The sequence below is a fragment of the Anguilla anguilla genome, chromosome 9 (genome assembly GCF_013347855.1).
Source record: "Anguilla anguilla isolate fAngAng1 chromosome 9, fAngAng1.pri, whole genome shotgun sequence".
Lineage (NCBI taxonomy): Eukaryota > Metazoa > Chordata > Actinopteri > Anguilliformes > Anguillidae > Anguilla > Anguilla anguilla.
Window position 1 is genome coordinate 42,624,047 of NC_049209.1, and position 25,000 is coordinate 42,649,046.

The 25,000-nt window shown below is 48.5% G+C and overlaps 1 protein-coding gene across 9 annotated transcripts in view; it reads left to right on the forward strand.

The window, feature by feature from the left end:
• Positions 1 to 25,000, forward strand: part of mtmr4 (myotubularin related protein 4) — a 73,038-nt gene that overhangs the window by 30,747 nt on the left and 17,291 nt on the right. For 7 of the 9 annotated variants that reach the window (XM_035433558.1, XM_035433562.1, XM_035433563.1 and 4 more), the window contains 3 exons: positions 9,545 to 9,634; positions 20,876 to 20,992; positions 23,579 to 23,608. In XM_035433558.1, the coding sequence (XP_035289449.1) occupies positions 9,545 to 9,634; positions 20,876 to 20,992; positions 23,579 to 23,608 (237 nt within the window). The remainder of the gene's footprint in view (positions 1 to 9,544; positions 9,635 to 20,875; positions 20,993 to 23,578; positions 23,609 to 25,000) is intronic. The other 2 variants (XM_035433557.1, XM_035433564.1) reach the window with 1 other exon arrangement.

The following is a 25,000-nucleotide window of genomic DNA, read 5'->3' on the forward strand; positions in this document are numbered from 1 at the left end:
TGTAGTCATTTGCCTAAATGTGACTGTTGCTGCAGTGATTCAGAGTTTCAGGATCTAAAAATAGCCTAAATTTTGTGGTCCTGTCCTTATCTGCCCCCCCCCAAATCCCATGCCCTTCCTTCTGTCTGTGTTCTCTGCACAGGCAGGGGCACACGAATGACCCCTTCCCCTCTGTTGTCATGCCGAATCTGGGCACTCGTAGGACTTCACCTTGTGCTCCTCCATGCAGCTACCGTGCTATTTGAGAAGCCTGTCACTCTGGCCTCTCTAACTGAAAGCAGAACGAGGACAGTTATCACACCATAGCGATTTTGCATTTGTCAACAGCAGGCCGAGGAGGGGAACAGGCCATTACTAAAGAAGCAGCGAGCTATTTAGCCATTGGCAGGTTGCACCGCTATCCAATCTGCTGCGCGAGTCGTTTATCTTGTCAAATGTTTCTCTTGTCACATCTTGTGTCTGACCTTGCCTCTCTGTACGCTTACAAAATTTCACCTCTCAAACAAGGAAGTATTTAACATTGGCAAACATTTATCGCACTGTGCAGGTGACTATTTTTAGTGGGTTTATTTAAGGACTGTATAAATTAATATTGTCCAAAGTCGTGACGAATCAAAAATGCGTTTTTTTTTAGTTTCGGCGCAATGGCATTTTTATGAATAAGTGTATAAATCCATTTTTATGAATGTATGCTACGTCAAGCTTTCAAGTTTTTTTTTTTTTTTGCGTTCAACGCCTTTGCTCATCTGTTCAGGTTACTGAAGCAAATGTGCATTCAGTGCCAGTCTTCTGATATGAACCGTCTTGTAAAAAGACTATTTTACTGAACATCAGCCCGTTTCTGGCAGCTAGCTGCCTTCCTTTGATAAGTCGACAGACACCCAAGTACCTGTGTCGACTGCGGTGGTGGTTTTTTCCGAATGTTTCCTTCTGTAATGTTTACCCCCATCTTGTGAGGCCTTCCCTTTAAAAAATGCCAGTGACGTGCAGGTTTAATTGAGTCTGTTGGGAGCGTTACCAGCGCGAGGATTGATGCAGGCTTAATGGCCACACAGCGTCCTGCCAGTGAGTAATGCTTCCCGTCAGACTCGTCTTGTGACGCAGAAACGTGGCCAGAGGTTGATTGGACGACGGCCAGCAGAACAATGCGAGATGAAAATGTGATTGGATTAGGTCCTGATTCAGCCAGCGTAGTCGGAGAGCCCTCGGAAACAGAAGCCTTGTTGTGGTGATCTCATTTCTAGCGGTTTGATTCTCTCCTTGGGGGGGGGGGTCATTACTGGGAGGGGGGAGAGGGGGGTATCCCTCTCTGGGTGAAGGGACAGGGGAGGAAATGAAGCTTGGGCTTTAATGGGATGGCTGATGGGAACACTGTTGATTGCTATCCCACAATTCCCAGCAGCCCGGTTTTTCCCACCGCAGTGCTCATTCCTGACCATAGGTGGCGTTTCCCACTTTCCCGTCTCACTCCTTTGTTGTCAACCAAGCGTTTCCTGTTGTTGTTCTAGAATCCAGCCAGACCCGCGGAGAACTCTGTAGCCCTCTGTACTCTGAGTGTTCCGGATCGCCTCCCCCCCCGGACCAGCCCCGGACGGCATCAATCTGCGCCGTCGCAGGAAGCGCTCCCGGCCGCATTGTTTTTAGCAGGCTAGCGCGCTGCCCGCTCCGCCGCGGCGCGTTCTTTCCGGAGCCTTCCGTGGCCGAGGGCCATCTCGGGCCCGGCCGCAGAACCCCCCCTCGGCGTGCCAGCGCGTGCGGCTCCAGCGCTCCGGCCTGGTGATTTCTGGCGGCTGGCCGGACGCAGAGCTGTACAGAGCGTACCTGGCAGCAGGAGGGGGGGGGACTGCGGTCCCTCAGCGTGACTCATCGTGGCGTCCCGGGGCGGTCGGACGGACGTGACGGGACGGGTCGCTCGGTAACTTTCGACCACAGGGGCGTGTCCGCGGCCGGTCGGGTTCTCCGTCGAGCCGAAGTCTGCGTTGTTGTCGCCGCAGCAGCCCAGCTCTCTCCGCTGCAGGTTATGTCATCTCATCTGTCTCGCGGTCAGCGTTTTCCATTGAGTGGAGTGCCTTTCTGACTGTAAATCTTTCCCTGCCTCCCTCTCTCTCTCTCTCTCTCTCTCTCTGTCTCTCGCTCTGTCTCTCTGTACATTTCCTGATGAATGCTGAAGGTAGTACTTCGCAGGTTCTCCTGGGCCCCTCTCATATCCTCGTGTGCACTCGCTCTCTCGCTACTGGGGACAGAGTGCACGTCGGCTAGGGGCGGAGCGTCTAATCTTAACTCCAGTTCCTAAACAGGAAGTGAGGTCGTAGTTCGGGGACGACCGGCTGCTGGGGTCTCTCAGTTCAGAAATGGCCATTCATTCGGGGGGGGGGGGGATGGTGGGAGGGGAGAAGCCCGCAAGGTTTGATCGTTGAATTATTTGCGCCCGTCAAATGGCGGAGAAATCTGAAAAACCGACGGTTTTCCCCTGAGCGCTTGTTGTTTGTGTGGGTTTAGCGCTACGGCTAAGCAGAGCCTCCCCTATGCCATCAAACATGGGCGTAATTACAATTTATTGCCTTCAATTAGCAGGTAGGCTGGCTCTAATGTGGCGTCAAATCACATTAACCTCAGCCAGTGTCGTTCTGTTTGGTAAAGGGGACGGGACGTTGGGTTTGCGAGTGAACAACACAGACCTGCCGGTAAAAGTTTCAGCTCCAAGGTGGAGCCCTTTTATTTCTGTTTTTGTGACCCAGTTCTTGAACACAGAAATTATGTTTTTTTCCCCCCTGTTTTTTAACCGAATCTTAGTGCGAGGCCTTCGGGGAGGCTCCTTGTTTTCTGCCTGAAACAGCTGAAAACTCTCCCAACCACGGGAGAAATTTTGTAGAAGGGGAAAACTGAGATTCACTTGGTGGATTTGTCCTGAAAATGTTCAGTCACATTTTCATGAAAGGAAATATTAAAAAAATAAGAAGCATCTTGCCATTTTTCCATGTCTTATTTTGGTTCTCCTTCATCAATATCAATTTCAAAGAATAAAACACCGGATTTTCTGTTAAATTTAATCAGGTAGGATGTAGTCGAATATTCAAAGATTCTAAAACTCTTCCATAGTCATTAGGGAATTGAACTCAAACACATGGGCTACGTTTGTGTATTGGCGTAGTACTGTCGATAAATCCTTGAATTGCTCAGTATAAATCCCCCTGTACAAGGTGTAGAATTTGAACTGTGATTGCGGGCATCTGCCGTGTCAGTAATATGAATGAGTGCTGCTCTCTCCTGTGTGCTGCTCTCTCCTGTGTGCTGCTCTCTCCTATGTGCTGCTCTCTCCTGTGCTGCTCTCTCCTGTGTGCTGTTCTCTCCTGTGCTGCTCTCTCCTATGTGCTGTTCTCTCATGTCCTGCTCTCTCTTTTGTGCCGCTCTCTCCTGCGTGCTGCTCTCTCCTATGTGCTGCTCTCTCCTGTGTGCTGTTCTGTCCTGTGCTGCTCTCTCCTGTGTGCTGCTCTCTCCTGTGTGCTGCCTCCTAAGCCAGGCGCTGTCGGTGTGGCTGTGAGAAAGGGCCACAGACGAGGGGTCTGTGCTGTGAGACCCCAGCCATTGTTCTCCGATTTTAATTGCAGCGGTCGTAGCTTTTCCGGGCGCATGAACCAGGCATTCCTGCGCGCTCTCTCACAGTGGAGCCACTGTTGTCCGCTAACCATCCCCCCCCGCGCCCCGCTCATCAGCGCTATCCTTCGCACGTCTGCGTTTTCGGCCTCCTCGTCACCCCCCCCCCCCCCCCCCCCGTCTCGCTGGTTTCCGTCCAGTGATTGTCCGGAGCGGCCCCTCTCGATCCGTCAGTCGCCGTGGAGACGGATGAACCGCAGAGTTCGCGGTACGGTCAGGCCGTCGTCGGCCGCGGTAAATTTGACTGCGTCGGAAGATAGCGTAATCCTCGCATGGATTTGCATGGGCTTACGGGCGATGGCACCGCGGCGGCGGCGGCAGTGAAAGGGGCTGGTTAAGCGTCCGTCCGAGCCCGCGGCAGGTGTCTTCACGCTAACCGCTACTTTATCGCCGCTCTCATCTCACAGGCCCGCGCTGCACTCAGCATAAACACCGCTCAGCGAGCGAGGCTCTTTCGTTTGATTATTTATTCATGGCGCTGTTGGGCGCGTTTGTTGTTAGCGGGTTTTCGCGGATGCGCGTCGGCGCCGGGCCGCGACACGATATCCGCGGCCCCTGCCGGCGACGCCCCCCCCGGGTCCCTTTTGAAGCCGACGCCCCCGAGATGACAAGGTCACCGGTGGGCGGCGCATTCCGGGTGGGGAGCGTGGAGGGGGGGAGGGGTCTGGGGTTTGGGGCGTGGCGTCCCGCTCCTGTTCGTCTGCGTGCTCCCGCGCTCAGACCGTCTCGCGGAGTGTCTGGACGCTGGCAGTGATGGATGGCGTGACTGAGGCACCTGCTGGGGGTGTGAGCCCGTCTGTTTGGAAGGGGGGGGGGGGGCGGAGAGGGAGGGGGCGGAGCCGGCCGCTGGCTGTGAGGGAATTGGCGGGAAGCGGCGGGAGGTGTCTGGACTCTCTTGGACCACCCACAGCTTCCCCACAGGCCTCCATCTTCCACTGCGTTCTAAAGCAGGGGCGTTCAGAGTGCCCCCTCTGCTGCCTGCCGAACCAGTGCACTGCTTACCCCTTCCCACTCAGACCCACGGTTACGCCACTGCAACCGCTGCCGCTATGACCCAGCAGAACTGCAATCAAAACCCAGTCATTATAAATAGAGCCTCGATATGTGAAATGACCTACGTGAGCTGTACCTGCTCTTAAAATACCATCACTGCGTCCAAATGCCTCGTTTGAATTTGAAACTTTATCTTAAAGGGTGTTTTCGTACGTGAAAGCGAAACCCTGGGAAGGTATTCAGCTGGCCATTTGACGCGCATGAGGGGCCACTGACCTAACGAACCGAACACTTTATCTGGATAACTTTCACCTGACCACTTTGTTTAGTCCCTAAGAAAGTTTGATTTCAGTTGCAGTTGCAAATAGTTGGACAAAACCAAGCATTCTCAAGCTAGGGTGAGCTTGAGATTGAACTTCTCTTAATTATTTCATTGGCTCAATCTTACCTTGATCTGATTTGTATAAGCACCAGTTACAGTCACAGACTACGTGTATCCTAAAGATTTTAACAGTGTTCAAGATGCAGGAGCGAACCAGCGCAGTTCATAGAGCTGTCTGAAAACTAAACCAAGGTAAGAGGTTGGAACAGAAACCAGGACGCGGACCGACCCTTCGGAACAGGAGTCGGGCGACCCTGCCCCCCAAGTTGTCCTGCAGGAACAATGCAAGGTGCTTTTTAATGAGATCAAAATGGCCGCCGGGGACATCTGTCGTGCCCTAATGTTCTCGCAGAGGGGCCGATGTGCGGCTGGCTCCTCTGCTGAGCCCGTTCAGGCCGCGCTGCAGTCTGCGCCGCCCGCCGTCTGCCACGGCAACCACGCGGACAGCAGGTGCCCGGGCTGTTATCGCAATGGCATCGAAATTTAAAAGCGCTCCCCAAAATGATAAATCAAAAAGGCTCCCAGATCGAATGTCAGCAGCCAAATCGTCAGGCCGGAGCCCCCTTTAAAAAAAGGACAGAAATGTCTAAACGAAACGTCACGTATGGAATTCTGCTCTCCATTGCCATGGGGTGGGGGGGCAGAGAGCTGATTGGCTGTCTCAATTGCCACGGTGGAGCTGATTGGCTACCTCCACCTGGCAACAGTCTCAGCCAAATGCTATGGAGTTGTTGTTTTTTTCAGTACAGTCATGTGATGTCCTGGTTTGAGGGTCATGCGTGGATGACCCCCCCAGGGGCCCTATGTGTTTAACAGGGCGCCCAGCTATCCCTGCAGTACCACCACTGCAACATGGAGCTATTGCAGGCACAGCCGGGGGGTGTACGGGGGGTGTACGGGGGGTGATCAGTAAAGGTCATGTCCCTCTAGCCTTTGCTCTTTAGTTAGTTGGCAGCAGTCGATCATCGAAAGGATTTAAGAAGCGCGGCCGGTTGTGTGTGTGTGTGTGTGTGTGTGTGCGTGTGTGTGTGTGCGTGTGTGCGCGTGTGTGTGTGTGGGCGTGGGGTGTCCCCGCATGATCCCCTGTCTCCCTTTCACTGCACCTGCTCCTCAAATTAAAGACCTGCTCCGGTGCCGGAGGGGCGGGGGTTGTGTACCCCTCGCTGGTATGTGCCTTCACATCAGGATTAGCGGGGTGCGTCTGGCGGATGACATCGTGCCCCCCCGCCGACTCTGAGTGTAAATACTCCCCTGTGGAGGCGGGAAGGCTAAGGGCTACGGCTAGCAATACCGCACAGCCCGCGTGAGTCTGCGGGTTTGACATAGGGCTGGGCGATACGGACGAAATCAAATATCACAACATTTTTGACCAAATGCCTCGATATCGATATTGTGATGATATTGTGGGGATGGACTATTGGTACTTTCACAAAATTACACAATGAGATTTTTGATAAATAATCATCAGAAATGCCTGTGTAATAACTAAGTGGGTAAAGGCAAATGATAGAACAGCTAGAACAGTCAGAAAATTCAGAAAAGTTCAGAAAATCACATCACTTTATTGTAATGCTGCCTTTACAACCAGGAAAAGACAACACTTATGCCATATCACGATATTACGATATACAAAATCCCAGACGATATGTAGTCTCTTATCACGATATCGATATAATATCGATATATTGCCCAGCCCTAGTCTCGGTTTTCACGGCTCTGGTTTTTTCGTTTTCGGGTGGAGGAGCGGAGCAGGGCTAGCTACCCTCCCCCCCACCTTCTTTCAAATACACTTTGGAAGTACGTGACGCTCATAAATTCTCCGGCGTACGATTTCTCACCGCTCGCCGCGTTGGAGGTGTTCTGTCGCTCTACATTCTGGGAGTCAGGCCTGTGATTTTGCGCACTCCCTCGGACCACACACCTGTGGAGAGATTTCAAAAAGGAAAAAATATCTGCACGCCGAAATGAAAAGCTCTCAAGAATTTATTGAGTTATCAACCCAACGTTTTGATCAGTGTGGGGTTATTCTTTCTCCTTTTTTGACATTTAACATACTTATCCTGCCCCTGAACCAAGCTTGGGCTGGATGTGCGCACTAATATCTTTCCTCTGTATGTACCTGTGGAGAGAGGGCATATGGCTCGTCCCCGCCCTCTCCCCAATATTGTACAGATGACCCAGACTGCAGTCAGTAGGCCTGTCCACTGGGAAAGCGCCACATCACAGCCAAGCCAAATCTGCCAATCACCCCCCCCCCACCAGGGGGTCTCATCCAATCAGAGCTCATCTGCCTCTCTGCCCCTTCCCAGCACCACCTCCACTGCAATCTCCCTTTCATTTCCCTTTCTTCGCTCTGCCTTCCTGTCACTCCGAAGCCCGGACCTGTTACCATAACAACTTGGCAGTGTCCGTGCCCGTCGGATGTGCCGCCGTGGCGAAACGCCGGCGGCGGAGGGTGCTGGAGTGGCGGCGTGAGCCTTCTTTCCAGCGGAGGATGACGCATCGCGGCCGCTCGCCGCGCCGCATCAGCACGATTCTGTCCTTGTCTGGAGACGAGGGCTCGTTTCCAACGCTGAGAAATCATTTCTGGTGCCCGGGGGGTTCAGCGTAGTTCAGCTTTTAACTCCCAAGGTTTCGCGCTAACTGGCTGGAACGCGGTCGTTACGTACAGCGCGATTTTAGCGTAGCAACACTGGGATTCCCTACAGTCTTAAATGGGGAAGAAAAACTTTCTGTGGTCAGTATACAAATGGCACTGTCTACAAAGTAGGGAAATGAAGTCACAATATCAGTTCAGTCCGTTATTTGCGAACAGTACTTCAGCAGTGCCAGTGAGCACTTTTCTGTCCCAAAACTTCGCCCCCCCATATTCTCTGGAAAGTACTTTGAGATCCATGAAAGGCATTGAACTTGCTTTTGTACAGAAATGACCATCGTCATTATTAGTGGTAATACTGTTATTCTTGGTGGACATTCTATAATATTACCTACGTTATAATAATATAACCTGCATTAAAAACGTTACCATAATATTACCTACATTATTAAAATAACTGTGGTAATGTTCAGCAGACTATTCAGACACGTGTATCTTCCTTTCACCAGGGTTAACAAGGCATTGATAATCCTATCTTGTAACCCTGCTGATAAGTGCGTGATATCAGATTGGTTTCGCGAACCCTGATCCCAGTATTGACCTGTTTCGCATTGGCTCGTGACAGTGCAGTTCGTTCACGATCGCCATGATAAGGGCTGGCAGGATACATTGGGTAAATGTTTAATATTGCCCGCTAACGCTAACCCGGGAACCATCTGAAACCGACTGCTGTCCAAATTGGACTCTCTCCAGGGTTTGAGATTAGTCTTAAAATCTCTCGCAGAACTTTAATAAATTGAGCATTATTCTCACCCCCTGGTTTTAGTTGATTTTATTTTTGAATATCGGAAATTTTTATTTATTTATTTTTGTTTTTTGGATTGTCCAGTCATGCAGTGTTCCTGACGTTTCACCTTCGAGAACATGGCAATAAAAGGTTCTTGTTTTTTGGAGAGGCCAGGTTGCACAAGACCTGCAGTAAATGTTTAATTTGGGTTTCCTGCATGTGGTCACGTTCCTGTGTGACAGTGCATTGCTGAAAACTCAAAAAAGAGATTATAAGTCATTCTTGAGAGAAACTATGACCGTTTAACGTTTCAACGGCCATTCGAGGAGAAATGTTAATTGGCGGAAAAAATGCCCAGTTTGGGCTGGAAACAGCTGCCGCGCAATAGGCTAGTCATGATCCCCAGCCGTGTACAGAAATGTCAGTAATGTGGAAATGTTAGTCAATGAAAATCTGTGTGTGTGTACATATGTACGCGTGTGTGTTTGTGCACGTGTGCGTGCATGTGCACGCATGCGTGCCCACGTGTTTGTGTGTGTACGTGTGTACATGAGTACGTGTGTGTATGTGTGTACGTGCGTGTGTGTGCAGGTGTGCATTGTGTACTCAACCTTATTTGTATGTGTTGGTGGCATGTGGCCCAGACCTGTAAATGAATTGCGAGGACCTGAGTTAATGCATGTGGTACATCTATGTTTTTTTGGTTTTTTTTTACCAATTGCAGTGAAGAAAACCAAGAATTTCTGATAGGACTGGCCTGACATTCCACAAGTATTTTTTATCTTTAGAATAGCATTTTTCTAATGAGTATTTAATGAAGACGATCAGTTGGGGCTCCAGCATTGACATTCTGTGGCAAGGGTGTCCAGTCTTATCTGAAAAGGGTCAATTTTGGTGCAGGTTTTTTGTTCTGGCCCAGCACTAAGACACCTAATTCCAGTCAATAAGGTCTTGTATCGAGGTGTTGTAATGTTGTGCTAAAACAAAAACCTGCACCCGCAATGGCCCTTTTTGGATAAGACTGGATACCCTTGTTCTGTAGGCCGCTGGGTGTGAGGTGCTTGAAAAGGTGTGAACGAATTTGACGCGCCCCTGCAGTAGAGCTGACCGTCCCTCTGCTTCTTTCTGACAGGGCGAGGAGGGACCCCCCAGCCTGGAGTACATTCAGGCTAAGGACCTGTTCCCCCCGAAGGAGCTGGTGAAGGAAGAGGAGAGTCTGCAGGTGAGTACTGGGTTCTCCCCCACGCGAAGAGAACCTACTAGATCAGTGTTTCTCAACCCTGGTCCTGGGGGACCCACTGCCCTGCATGTTTTAGATGTTTCCCTGCTCCAACACACCTGATTCAAATGAATTGGTCGTCATCAAGATCTGCAGAAGCCTGATAACAACCCATTCATTTGAATCAGGTGTGATGGAGCAGGGAGACATCTAAAACATGCAGGGCAGTGGGTCCCCAGGACCAGGGTTGAGAAACACTGTGCTAGATTATATTATCCCTTTGAAGAGCAGGTTTTTTTGGAATATTTTTTCAGAATTCTAAGCCAGTGTTCTAGAACTCTATTTCTTTTGAGTAGCTGTAGTGATTGTTACAACAGCAGTAGAATGTTAATTTGGGGACATTCTGAACATGTATTTGTGGTCTCATACCTTAAAGGGTTAATATTGTGTTTGACCTATCATATAACTGTCCCATGCAGTGCTACAGTCTCCTCAGTCACACACTTAAGGGTCAGTTACCTGAAGTTCTAGAGTTGGTATGGCTTCTGTAGTAAAAAAAAAAAAAAAAAAAAGACAAAAAAAACCTATGGTTTTAATCTAAGAAAATATTTAGATTCTGTGTGTTGTTTCAATACATTGACCGTTACTTTTACTTGTGTGTTTAAGGACACAGTCCAGATACTCTCATTAGGATAATATATTTCTATGCCCTGATTACAAGTCAGCAGACGCTTACTCATTTACTTGTGTAGTTCCCAGCTTGGCCCAATTACACATTGATTCTCATTGAACTTGACGCGCATGTTGTGCTCAATGGGTCCAAAAGGTCGTATTGATTTTTGGGTCACAAGGTCAAAGGAATGGCCTCAGAAGCTTCTGATTGGGTTCTGATTTCCAGTCTCTAGATGAGCCACTAGCAGATGGATTTTGATTAATGGTGTTCTTCACGTTCTCCAGAAGTCTACAAGTTATCCGATCACAATTGTGCCACAAAGGTCACAGAGGTTCATAATCCGTCTTGGCCAGACCAATTGATTTTGATCATTTTCAACACAAATATTTTCCTTTCTGGTCCACAGAACTAATGATCTTCTGAGAAGGTCAAAAGACAAGGTTACCATGGCCTATGTTTTTTTTTCCACAAATATAAATCATATGTGGCTTTTAATCTCAAATTTCCCATTCCCCAGAACAGCTTCTCATCTTCAAGTTGAACAGTTTGCATTTTTAATTACTTTAATTACAGTTATTTCCGTTAACACTCGTGTGTACTCATTTGAATTCTGACATGGATCACATAATTCATCCAGTACCTCAGCGCTAGTCTTTTTAGCAGACTGTTTGCGCCACAGCCTGCTTTAAAGTTTAATTTCTCTGCATTAAATTTTGTGGACGTTCTCGCAACGTCTTCCGATTTCTCGCCGTACTTTCTGTGCCCGTGGGCGTCTGCCTACCCACCGAACACTGCCCGAATACTGAATATTTCCAGCCTGGCGCGGAGGTGTGATTCATGCTGCATCTTGTTTTAGAACCGATTTTGCTGCCTTAAAGAAGCATCACGTGACTTCGCAAAATATCTCATTCACTAGTGACACAGTAATACAATACGACAGGATACATTCAGTATTAGGCTTTTACATTAACTTTATTACTGCTGCTTACGGAAGTAAATTGGTTCGGAAATTTAAGATGGGTATCATTTTGCTGCAGAAGATCTCGACTGAAGTTTTCGGTGGCCAATGCGTTTTTAATTAAAACTAAGCATTTAAAAAAAAAAAAAAAAATTTCTTAGGATTTTTCTGTTCATGTATTCCAAGAGTTCATTAGTACCTGGCAGTATGGACAGACTTTACAGACTACAGTGATACTCCAAGATTATTTTTTTCCACAGTTGATTTGAAAACTGGGGAGTGGGGAGTAAAGGGTTCATGATAATGGGGTAAACAACCGGCTTTTAAGGGCCTGAAGGCGCAGTTCTGGAATTTTAAAAAAATGCATTGTGGGGTCTGCCATTTTATTGTCTGTGCCTGCAGAGTTTCTGCTGGTTATCTCGTGGGTTTTTTGCAGCCACACCCCACTTACTCACTGTTTTCAGTGAAAAATGTTGCATGGTTTAAAAACATACGGACGGACTGGATGTCTTGGGTGTTCTGTGTTCGTGGCCAGCGATGTTCTCTGCCCTCGTCTTTGTTTATTAATTCCAGGACACCCTGCACACGAACACACCGGTTATCCCCGCGAGCAGGCTTCGGTTTAGGTCTGTTTTCCCGCAAAATAGCAAAAAAATGTGTAGATGTTTCAGTGGTGCAGTCATACCGACCTGGTGTTGCTGAGAGATAAGACTGGGTTCCTGGAGATTTGAGCTTGCCTTGTGTTTCTCTCACCATCCTGAGTGGCCAAAGCAGGGTAAATCGAGGGCAAAACAGGTTTACGTTGTAGCATGGTGCGCATTGCTCCTTTGTCATTTATTTTTGGGACACCTAATGGAAGTTGACACACGTAAAGGAAATAATTATATTAATATCCTCTGTGAAGTAAAGTGTTTTATTGGTCATTCTAATTATAGGTACTTGCATTGTCTTTAATTGGAGAAATTTAGGGGTTTGTTGTCTAAAGCAAGAAAATTCACTTCAGGTAACTCCAAAGCAGTTGGCGACAGTATGCTTTGAGGTTGTATGTGTGTCTGTTATCTCGTTGTTCTTCAGAACATCATGTTTAATGTTATTTTTGGTTGGAACCATTTCCCATGGCACATGCAAGTCTGATGTGCTCACGGAAAGAAGTATGGCAAAATATGAAAACTGGCATTTTAAAATAATGCTGTTCATACAGGGTCTCTGGAAACTAAACATTGCTGTAAAGCTGCTTTTTTACTTCTAGGTCTACTTGGAGTGTACTTTCTTCCTTTAGACCATGAACCTCCCCAAATGCCCTATGAATGCCATTATAAAGCTGGCAGGTCATTAGAAACTACTTTGAATACCAAATATCCTTCATCCCACACAAAAATTGTTTGGGCAAATTGGAAATCATAAACATAAAACTAATTAACTAATATTGAAAAACCTCAGAAAGTCAAGTGTCACTTTAAGAGTGGGTGGTAATTAGAGTGAAAGTACCAGATTGCTAATTTGATGTACAGTGACCCATTGGGTCAAATCCTTGAGTCATAGTGACCAGATACCGTTCTGGTCCTGTTTAGAGGCTCCTTGCAGCTCTCGTGCTTGCAGTTAACAGGCGGAATGAGGTTCGGGGGGGGGTTCGGGTCCCAATAACAGGAATGCAGAGGAGGAGGAGGCCCCATTTGGTCAGGGGATTTATTGGCATGCAGTCCCACATAGAATGGAAAATCTCCAGCAGCCAGGCTCCAACGACGAGAAACTTTGAGACTTTTGCACGCTGCTCAGAACGCACAGCCCTTGCGTCAATGCAAAAGGCCAAATCTGGCCTCCAGTGTGGGAATCCAGCAACACGGACGGTGTCAGCAATAAGGAATCACAACAGGGAAACGAACGCCGCTCGCTCGTGCCAGTTTTTACGTCTTCGTCCACAAAAGCAGCTTCTTGCCAGTGCAGCGTAAGCTCTAGCGGAGAGCAGCCGTACGTGCTGTAGTGCGCACACCTCCGGATTTCTCCCTTCGGAAAGGGGGGAAGGGCTCTGGCGGCTCTAGCGAGGGCGTGTCCCCGTGGCCGCGTTTACCGTGTACACACAGACCCTTCTGCGCGGTTGCGAGACGTCCCCAAATCGGCGCGCTCGCTCGGGACGGCAGCCGCCCTGAACGGACCCGCGCCAGCGACCGCGAACGTCCGCGACGAGGGGCCCTTCGGCCGTCCGTCAGGGTTCGCCGGAGAGAAGGGGTGACGAAGAGAGCACGAGGAAGACCACACGTGACGCCGCTCTCGATGGCGGTCTTAGCACAGGAAACTCAAGACACTCAAGACGAGTGCCGGATTGAATCTTATCGATTTTCTGGGCTTTGGCCACTTTGGGTTTTCATTTTTAATTATTTTGTGATTAATAATTGATTATTAAATGATGAACTCAAGGTAAATTAGCTGCTCTTAGGTGCCCATTAATGGTGGGATTGATTGGCGGCCTCATTTATTTTGTCCTGATTTATCGTCCGACAGGTTAGCCAAGCTACCTTACCCATAACGCCTCACATCTTGGCTTTCCATAACGGCGTTCTGTACACCTCAGAGATGGAGGCCCTGCTATGTAGTTGCGAACATCAACATCGTTGCCGTTTTCCCCCATGGTGCAGCTCGTACACATTGAACTGGGAGAACCTGGAGCAGCAGCCAATCCCCATTGCGACTCGCTAACGAGGACATCTTTATACGCGAGACTGCTGAGAAATGCATCCTTTTATTTAGTTATTTTATACAGCTGTTCTGTTTTTTTTTTTGTTGCCGTTTTTCTAGCTGCATATCAAAGAAGTTGTTTGTTGATCATTAACGGCCTGTGTATTTGAATGACTTGGGCGATAAAAATATTATAGTACTAAGTAGCATAGATGGAATACTCACCTCTTCACCTCTGCAAAACTGGTCCTCTAACCCCCACTGTAGATATCCTTTCGTTTTTCCTCATTCTTTTACTGCATTTCATTTTAGATGACATTATCTCAACAAAAACATGTTTTTCAATGTACAAAAATACCGAGTTACTCGAGCGTGAGCATCTGTCAAGTGATAGTAATGTAATAACAATGGCGGCTGCTGAATAATTTCTGTGTAATTTCTAACTGTGTAAGTGCTCCATTTGTGTCTGCTCAGTATCTGCAGCTTAGATTGTTCCACTTCACTGTGATTTGCCGAATCATTTGAATCTTGCACAAACAAGTCTCGGGTTACTTCCGCGAAAAGAATCGCACTTGGGCGAAATAACGAATCCTGCCCCTGTGATCGCCTAATAAGTGTTATTACGGATAATCTTTCCCAAACACGCTGAAACCTTTTAAGGCTAAGCTTGTGTGATGAGTGTGGCATATTACTGGGGCTCTTGACCTCACCTTCCCACGCCGAGCTGGCATCTTCGCAATGCGTGTGCCGTTTACTGACACACTACGAAACCGGTTTGAGTTGGAGCGTTTTTACCGGTCTGAGAATAGATGTATTATTGTGTGGGTGTGTACACACATACAGAAGGCCCTGTACTGTATGTGTAAAAAAAAAAATGCTTTTCAGAATGGATTTGGATCCTCCCCAGTCCGTCTTTGTCTTGTTAGGGGTTCAGGGCTGCCTGGGCTGTTCACCTGCTTGCTTTCATCAAAGCTGCCTTCTTCAGCCTGCTGGCTTTCCTAAGGCACTGCTGGCCATAAAAAATGCATGCGCTTTGTTTGCGCAGGGTTGACAGTGAGTGGAAGCGCATGGGCTGGAACTGGCAGGCAAGATGCATTGTAAGCGAAGTGAGAGCTTAAATTATTCAAATGAGGCCGAAGCGGAAAGTTGGCGTGCTTATAAAAATAACGACGACAACAAAAAAAAAAAAAAAAAAAAACTTTTTTTTTGGAAGCTCACGCGGAGAAAAGGCCTCTCCTAGTCAAGGTCGGAAACCTTTTTCAGACGAGCGCTTCAGAACGTAAAGAGAGCGCGGTGATGAGAACCCGGCCGTTCAGAACCCGGCGTCCGGTACCGCCGTGTGCCCGATGCCGGCCCGCCTGGAACCATCGTGCCTCGTTCGCGCTTCAGGGGACGCCATTCTTGTGGAGGTGTTGCATTGAAGCCCGGCCGCCCGCTACCCCCAGGGAGCGACGGGGCTCTGGGGGGGTGGGGGTGGGGGGCTTTCAGGCTGGAGAGCCACGGAGCTCCGCCCTTCGCTGCGGAAACCGAGCCGCGCGATCGATAAAGCGCCTCGTCGAGCGAGTCAGCGCAGGGAGGCGTGTTCGCACGACGCCTGATGAGTAGATGCAGGAAGAGCGCCGCTGTCGATGCCTCGTCTGCAATATGCCAGCATTTAAAAGTGACAGTAAGTAATTAAATGTGATATGAACAGCCTCAAGGGGTTGAGAAGGAAGTTCCTGGAGTGATTATGTACTTTCACGCCTTAATTTTTCACATGGGCGATATGGGTGTTTTTCATTAAAAAAAATTTTTTTTATATAATTTAAAAATGTGTTTTGTGTTTACTCAGTTTCCCTTTGTCTAATCACTTCCTTCTGTCTAAAGATCTGAAACCGTTCGGTGTGACAAATGCAACAGAGAAAGTGTTTCTTTTTATTGCGTTATTATTTTTAGTGTCCTTCTTATTTTGCTCTGTTTGTCATGAGGTGGTATGGAGTGCACGGGGGTGCCGCCTGTTTTGTGTGCCGAATTTCCCTGAGACAAAATGGCTCAACGCCTTCGAAAACATTTACTGAACCGGCTCTATGCAAAACAGACCCTTGCTTTTTTTTTTTATTGTTCCACAGCTTGCACTGGAGGTCACGGCACGGCTGTGCTGCTCTGTGTAAAACGTGTTACTGAAGTTATCAGAGGCGGCCGGCCCTGTCCGCACGGCTCCCGGCGTCGGTTCCCTCCGTAACCACGCCGATAGCTGACGTTCTCGACGCGCACCTGGCCGCAGCCGCCGCCTCCTCACACTCGCCCGGTGTACAGAATCCCTCGGCTTCAATTAGAACGTTTCCGCGACTCGCGCTACATCCTTCGTCTCAGCTGAACACCGAGGGGGGGTGGGGTGGGGTGGGATTTGCGGAAAGGGAAATCCGAGCCTATTATCCGCCCTAATGCTGCAGCGAAGGCGTGCTTTGTGTTGTGTAATCCGACACTCTGCCTGCTAATTGCTCTCAGACCCGAAGTGTTGATGCGCTGTTGTTTAGTCGTTAGCTGGAGTCAAGCGTTTCCTTTTACGGCACTCTGCGTATTTTTTACAAAAAACACCCCAGTCCGCTTTTAAAATGTACTCCGCTGTAGCGTAGCCGTCGTTGTGACAGTGCACGCGAGCGTGCGTGTAGCGTGTGTATAAAGCGTATGTGTGTGTGAGCGTGTGTATAAAGTGTATGTGTGTGCGAGCGTGCGTGTAGCGTGTGTGTATAGAGCGTATGTGTGTGCGAGCGTGTGTATAAAGTGTATGTGTGTGCGAGCGTGCGTGTAGCGTGTGTGTATAGAGCGTATGTGTGTGCGAGCGTGTGTGTAGCGAGTGTATAAAGCGTATGTGTGTAGCGTGTGTATAAAGCGTATGTGTGTAGCGTGTGTATAAAGCGTATGTGTAGCGTGTGTATAAAGCGTATGTGTAGCGTGTGTATAAAGCGTATGTGTGTAGCGTGTGTATAAAGCGTATGTGTGTAGTGTGTGTATAAAGCGTATGTGTGTAGCGTGTGTATAAAGCGTATGTGTGTAGCGTGTGTATAAAGCGTATGTGTGTAGCGTGTGTATAAAGCGTATGTGTGTGTGAGCGTGTGTGTAGCGTGTGTATAAAGCGTATGTGTGTAGTGTGTGTATAAAGCGTATGTGTGTAGCGTGTGTATTAAGCGTATGTGTGTAGCGTGTGTATAAAGCGTATGTGTGTGTGAGCGTGTGTGTAGCGTGTGTATAAAGCGTATGTGTGTAGTGTGTGTATAAAGCGTATGTGTGTAGCGTGTGTATTAAGCGTATGTGTGTAGCGTGTGTATAAAGCATATGTGTGTAGCGTGTGTATAAAGCGTATGTGTGTAGTGTGTGTATTAAGCGTATGTGTGTAGCGTGTGTATAAAGCATATGTGTGTAGCGTGTGTATAAAGCGTATGTGTGTAGTGTGTGTATTAAGCGTATGTGTGTAGTGTGTGTATAAAGCGTATGTGTGTAGTGTGTGTATAAAGCGTATGTGTGTAGTGTGTGTATTAAGCGTATGTGTGTAGCGTGTGTATAAAGCATATGTGTGTAGCGTGTGTATAAAGCGTATGTGTGTAGTGTGTGTATTAAGCGTATGTGTGTAGTGTGTGTATAAAGCGTATGTGTGTAGTGTGTGTATAAAGCGTATGTGTGTAGTGTGTGTATAAAGCGTATGTGTGTAGTGTGTGTATTAAGCGTATGTGTGTAGTGTGTGTATTAAGCGTATGTGTGTAGTGTGTGTATAAAGCGTATGTGTGTAGTGTGTGTATTAAGCGTATGTGTGTAGCGTGTGTATAAAGCGTATGTGTGTAGCGTGTGTGTATAAAGCGTATGTGTGTAGTGTGTGTATTAAGCGTATGTGTGTAGCGTGTGTGTATAAAGCGTATGTGTGTAGTGTGTGTATTAAGCGTATGTGTGTAGCGTGTGTATAAAGCGTATGTGCACGCGAGCGTACGTGTAGCCTGTCAGCGCGCGTGCGCAGCAGATCCACTCCCTCTGCTCTGCTTCGTGTACGCGCGCCTCCCCCCCCTCGCCAGCTGTGCGTTCGGCGGGCTCGGCCTTGAGTCACGACTCGCCAGCCTCGTCAGCACGCGTTTAGTCACTCCTCCGTCAGCGCCCCGCGGCGCGGCGTGGGGGAGAAAGCGTGACGGGATGTCTTCCGCCGCGCTGACTGCGGACCCCGGTGACTCACGCGCCTGGATCGGGAATGCCGATTTTTGCGATGTGCCTCTGCAGCCTCGTTGCGTGTCCCGACAGGAGAGCGCGTGGGTCCAGTCGTTCTCGATAAAAGGGCTGCCGCGCTTGCTTCACTGAAGCAGCCGTCCCGTCCGCATAATCAAATATCGCAAATGGACGTACGTTCCGTTTTATTTGTCTAAGGCAAACATAGCCCTTGCGCTTTGTAAACATCTAACCCCACTCTGAGGTGTTTGAAACATCTATTGGAGGTGTTGGGTTTCCGCTCTGTAAGTGCTTTAGTTCTCCTTATTCAGGGTTGGTCCCTGTGAAGTAAAATCTGGGTAAGGGGGATGCTTCTTCATGCGTCTTAAACAGCCTGTGTGGTCCAAGCTTGAACTTCAGAGTAAAGTTCCCTCTGACGCAGCCGGCCTCGTCTGATCTCGGTGTATATTCATCAGCAGTCCTTTGTTTCGGGAGCTGCGTTGCGTTTCGCTCGTGTCCCGGGGGGATCCGGCAAGAAGGCGAGCCTGAAAAAATCGGCTGCTCGGAAGTTTCCGGAACCACGCGAGTAACGGACCGTCTCCCCAGCCTCTCCTGGCTCTCGTGCCGCAAACCTGAAGGGCGTGTTCGGCGAGCCACTGAGGCTGAACGCGAGCGGTGGGTTTGTGGGGGGGGTCAGTGGGTCCCCTTCCTGGTTCCTCTCTGAGAAAGATAAACAGCACGTGAATGAGCTGGGCATTTTTGGCTTGGGCGCAGGCTTGAACATTAATAAAAGTGGAGGTTTTAATCCCCGCGATAGACAGACGGCATTCTGGGCCAGGCGCCCCCCCCCCCCTTCCGTCAGCGATGCATCGCCTTAATTAAACAACCCCGTCCGTTCGTTCAGTTGCCTTTTTCGCTAATCTCGGTTCTGGTCCTGATTAAAATTGGCCAGCGGTGTCTGCTCAGAAGGCCAGGCGGAACCGCTGATGGGTACCGATGAGTGGATTAGCCGTCGAAGATTGGACGCTTTTGAATCTGCTGCCTCTGTTTGAATAATTTTCTCGGAAAAAACGAGCGGATCCGTGACTTTTTGTTCGTCCTCCCTGCCGAGGCCCGCCGCAGGAGTGCCGAAATTAAAACGTCCGCGTGTTCGGAATCGAGTTTTGGAGCAAAGCTACCGTCATACCGACATTTGTCATTTTTTTGTCAATGCGCCCCATTCGCCAGAATCTCTTATCCAGTCGTGCCGGTTGAGTCCGTTTTACACTCGGCGGGATGAATCAGTGCTCCGTGCACGTAGGCGATGCATTATTTAATGGAAAGTGATATGCACTCACTGTCATGTTCCTCCGGAACGCATTTAGAGATGAAATATTAGCGCATTGACGACAGGCATCTATTACACCCGTAAGGGGAAGGCACAGCTAACAGGCAAAGAAGAGACGCAGTTATTTGTCAGGGTGCTGGTGATTGCCAGGTAGCACGCATCAGCCGGAAAATTCCAAATGAATAATTTTTGACATAATTGACATAATATATTAAATATGCATATTGTACTAAAAACCCGTCATTGTTTTGCAATGTTGGGAGGTTGATTCATTATGATTTCCCAAGCTATCTAATTAGTTTTCTGTTTATTTGTTGAATCACCTTCTAAATTGATAGACCCCTTTGGAGAAGATTGTGAAGTGTAATTAACAAATTGCAACACTAGCTACGCCAGTAGCTACCTGTCTTCTTCTCTCATTCTTTGCCTGTTTTGGCTGTATAATTAAAGCTCCTTAAACCAAGTGAGCCAGTTATCTTGTTGAGAGTCTAGGCTTTAATGTTAGCAAGGGGGCACATTACAGAAATATGATGTTCCAAAAACATTGTTTCTCACTGCTCCACAGCCTTCATAGGTCCATGGTGAACGTCCTTCTTGATGCCACAATTGTCAAAAGAGCAGTTGTTGCGTTTAGCTTGCCCTTTGGAATACTTTATTTTCCCATCAAGAAATGTTGTTGTGAACCCACAGACATAACATGTGTCGTTCAGGACATGGGAACATGCGTAACATGATGCAACTCGATAGGGCACATCAGCGCTGAACAGCCGCACGCATGAATGAATAACTGAGAGGCTGTGGCTGTTTGCTGAGCAGCTTTTGTATTTACTGACTAAAAGGGAAAAGCCGCAGACATCCGCGACCGTTCTGAGGATAGTTAGCACCCCCCCAACAAAAACGTTTTCCGTCGAGGCTGCCGGCCCGTCGCCCAGACAATTTAGCAAAAAAATAGGATTTAAATATTTCAAGGCCCCGGACTGCATGAAAATCTTTTGCAAAACCTCTTTTTAACGAGGCACGATTGTCGTGGTTTATCGGCAAAGACCACCAAGTTGGGTGGAATCGTGTCATAGTCTGAGCTTAGACTCAGCTCCGCAAGTTTATGAACGTGACACTATAGGTACGGCTGTTTCTCTTGAAGACAAACACTGTGTTAAAGTGAGGAGAGCTGTCAATCACTATTTCTCAGCAGCCTTTTCTCTCAGTGTTGGGTTAAAAAAACATTTTCTCTGGAAATGAATAAAATGTTTTTTAATCTGCCTGGAAGTAGATTAAATTGTCTGCTGTGCTGGTGAAAGGGTCAAGCCCAGGGGCTGATAAGAGACCTAAGGTCTTATCTCTAAGGTCAGGACAACTGGAAGTCAACAACTGGAAGTCAACACGAGATTGATCTCCGAGGTGTTTGATTGAATGTGTGTTGATCGTTTCATTTTGTTGTTGTTTCAGGTGCCATTTCCAGTTCTTCAGGGGGAAGGGGTCGAGTACATTGGTCGCGCCGACGACGGCATCATCGCCATATCCAACTACAGGCTTCACATTAAGTTCAAGGATTCTATCATCAATGTAAGTCCAGAGACCTTCACTTCTCCTTTGAAATCCTCACTGGCCCTTCTTGAAGGAACCCATGCTAACCCAAGCTCCTGCTCAAACTGAAACATTGCGGTTTGTTCCTGACTTTACAGTTTTCAGCCTGTGCGGTCTGCGTTACCGTAAACTGGAATTAATAAAGTCTCGTGAACCCACAGATGGTCTTTAATAGGGGGACAGGGCCCCACACATTGGGTTCAAAGCCCACGTTTCTGAGCCTCCTGTCACCAGTGGGACCCTCTCGTGGCTCGAGGAGGCAGAGCTTCACGACCTCGCCAGAGCTTTCGGACCCTCGCTCTCGAAGCCGGCCCCGTTTCAGTGGCTGCAGACAGGAGCCCCCCCTTTGACGCGCTGGCCCCCAGGTCCCGGGTTCTCGGGGTCCGGGAGTCCAGGCCCGAGCTTGCGTCAGCGCCGCCCGTCTGTTTTTTTTTCTCCCCCTGACGTCAGTCGGCGGGCTCTGGAAAGGGACGCCGTTTCGATTGTTTGCGTTTCCCCCCCGGCCTTGAAAATTCTCGCAGTTCCCCGCAAATCAACAAGCGGCGACCGTTTGAAGCACGCCGTCGGCCGACTCCGTTTCCGTCATCGCTGCCGCCAGTGTGTTTTTTTTTTTTTTTTACTGTTTTGACTTTATTGAAATTGTTCCAAGTTCCCTGTAAAATTAAGCAGAAGTATCCAAAACTGAGCCTCAGTGCCTGTTTTGTTGGACGTGCCAAGCTCTCCCAACACTATGGCCCCTACAAGTCTGGGTCTGTTTTTCCCTGGGCTCGCATTAATGTTTTTTTTTTTCCAATAAGAGCTAAAAGGTTCCCTTTAAGAAACTAAATTACACCTTCAGGTTTCGTTTCCATGACGAAAATGTGGTATTTTATTTTTATTTACCCCTTCGGTAATGGCAATGGAGCATTAGGTGCAGTGCTTGTGACACTGGTGGATTCGCATTTTACATTTCAGAAACTGACTCTTACATTTCAAGGACTGAAGGGTTTGCTCCATTTGCATCGGTAGTGCACAGAATCTCCTCCGTTTGAAGTTTCTCAAATGGGGTCTCCTCTTCCTGAATGACGTCACATGCAGTCAACGTGTCTGGTCTTCAGCCAGGCTGCACGACTGCTATTGTAAGCTCCTCTGATGGCATGTGGTGATGAGCTTCTTTAGCTGGGAGAAGCAACTGAAGCAAAACCTGACTGAGGACTGTGAGGCGTTGTTGTGAGTGATTTGGGCAATCTGAGGGTAGACCTGAGCTGTTCACACACTCCTGGCGTAGGAGTGCCGGTTGGGTGTCAGGTTTTGCTTCATTGTCCCCATCGTGACCTCATCCGTTGTGAGCCAAAAGACTACACTGATGGCAGGTCAGCACACCTGCTCAGAGTCAGTTTGTGCATAGGCCTGGGGGTTCCCACTGTTCCATGTGTAGTCTCTGAGCCAGACAGGAGAAGGGGGGTATCACCGTGGAGCTGAAAGCATAATGCACAGGTCTGGCTGCTCTTGTTGCTGCACTGCTGGGCTGCTGTCCAGTTGTACACTAAGTGCTTTCAATGCACTGAATGATTCTGAGACCATTCCACCTGGAAAAAAAAAAACATAAAATTGAATTCATGTTTTGGTTTTGTATTTATAGAAACCAAATCTTGGAAGTGGGCTGTGTTGCAAAATACCATAATCAACCTATTTTTAGTTTGTTCTGTCCTAATTGTTCATATTCAAACCGTTGTTTTTGTTAAATCCTCATAACCAAATGCTGGATAGCTAGATCAGGTGCCATTACATCATTTGGCATTTCTTTGCTATTCCTGCTACGCATTTAATCACGAAACGCCTCAACAACTGCCAGCCTTGAGCAAAAACTGTGTGTCTTCAGAGGAGCTTCAGTATGCCCGTTTGACACTCCCTGGGGAACTGCATCTCGCGTCTCTCCACGCAGTTTATTTCCTTATGCCATCAAGGATGCTGTTAGGGGGTGGTGGTGGGGGGGGGGGGGGTCAGGCAAATTCAGAATAATCACCTTGCAGAGTAAGTCTGTCTCCTGCCTGCCACATAGACAGAGGCATGAATGAAGCTTTTCTGCTGGCTGGCCTGGCCTTGGCTGGTCCTATTGAAATGCGCTGAATTCGGGCGGTGTTTTTGTTTCCTTTTGAACCGCGTACCCTCATTACGGAGGCCCAGAAACATTCGTCACCGTCGCTTTCTTTCATTACGGAGGAGACCATGACGGCTCCCGCCTGTGCTTCACGTGTGGCAGTTTGAGCCGGAATGGAGGAGATGCGAGAACGCAGAGTCATCTCTCCCCGTCTTTTACCCCCATCCCCCACTTTTTATCAACTGTTTTTTCAGCCATGATTTCTGTTCATTTATACCCCGGTTACAGTCATTGTGTTTACTTTTCCCTTCTGTCTGCTTAAGTTTGTCCTCCTGCTTTTTCACGGTTTCTACTTTGTCTTTTTCTTTCATTTAACCTTTTTTTTTTTTTTTGGTTTTTTCTTTTTTTTTTGGTTTTTAGTTTAATCTTTTCTCCATTTCCTCTTCTGTCCCCTCTCCCTGTGCCCCTGTGTCATTGTGATGTAGACCTACCCTGGGGTGGACGATGAGATTTCAGTGAGTACTCTGCAACCCTGTCTCCCTCCCTCCCTCTCCCTCCCCCCATCTCACGCCAGGCACCTTGTTTAAGACACAAGGAACCTCCGAAGCATTAGCATGAAGCAGGGACTTTAACCGAGTCAGATGACACGCTTCCTTTTCTCTAATCGCATTCTGCAGCAGCAGTTTGAACCAGTTGTCACCTCTTACCACAAGTCACAAAGTCACAACAAGCGCAGGGGCCAGTGTACATGTGGTACTCGTGCACTGCGGAAACTACCGTTGTCTGAAAAATAACGACACGGATAATCGCTGCGTTCTGTACCGCTCTGCAAGTTTTCCCCCATTTGAGTGACCGCTGCAGTCTGAACTCGTGCTGTTTTATGTGACTGCGTTGCGTCACCCTATCGACGTTCGGGGATTTGTAATCGTTGCGTCAGCCCTCCTGTTCTGCGGAGTGCGAGCCCGTTTTAGAACGGCTTAATTGCAGAATATAACGGCTCGGTTCGAGGAATCTCAAACGTGATGTTTACGGCGGCGCCGCGTGAGGCAACTAGCCGTGTTATTGCAGCGCGGTGAAAACGCGAGGCTCGGCCGCCGTATAAATCTGTCCTGCCGGGGACAGCCGTGTCTCAGTGCCTTGACATTAACGGGGAACACTGTTCAGAATGACTGCCTCGCTTTTTATAGCTGCCGCAGTACCCTGCAGTAGCTAACGCTAGCTACAGGGGCTAATTCAGTAGTGCCACTTGCTCCGGCTGTATATAATGATTTTGTGTAGCAGACATAAAAAACAGAGCAGTCTTGCTTTATGTTCTTGCATATTAATGTGTCTGCTACTGCTGAGTTGTCTCGGTGTATTTTAGTTTTCGTAAGATGACACGAAGCACTTCATAAATCAGGGCACAGTAAAAACGGTGGCTTTGATTTTGCCGCTGTGATTTCAGTCACGCAAAAGCCGCACAATCGAGCGTGGACCGCACCGAAGACTGGCAATGCTGCCGTTACCATGGCAACCCCACCTCCAGGAGACCCGAGCTGAATTTGAACGGCAGAAGGGGAGAGCGCCTCGTGGCTGACTAGGCTCGCTGAAGACTGCAGATTCTGCAGATTGTCGCGCTACTGAGTCATAATCTTATAATCTCCTGCACGACTTCCTTTATTTGTGCCGGATGCACCCCCCTGCCCCGGGACACACACACACTCATGAATGTTTAGTACACACACACACACCCCCCCTTTCAGATACACATGCTCACACGTGTACGCACACACACGGAGGCGCAGACACACTCACACTCACATATACATGCTCACATATACACATACACATGCTCACACACACACCCTCTCACATGTACACACACCCCCTTTCAGATACACATGCTCACACGTGTACACACACACATA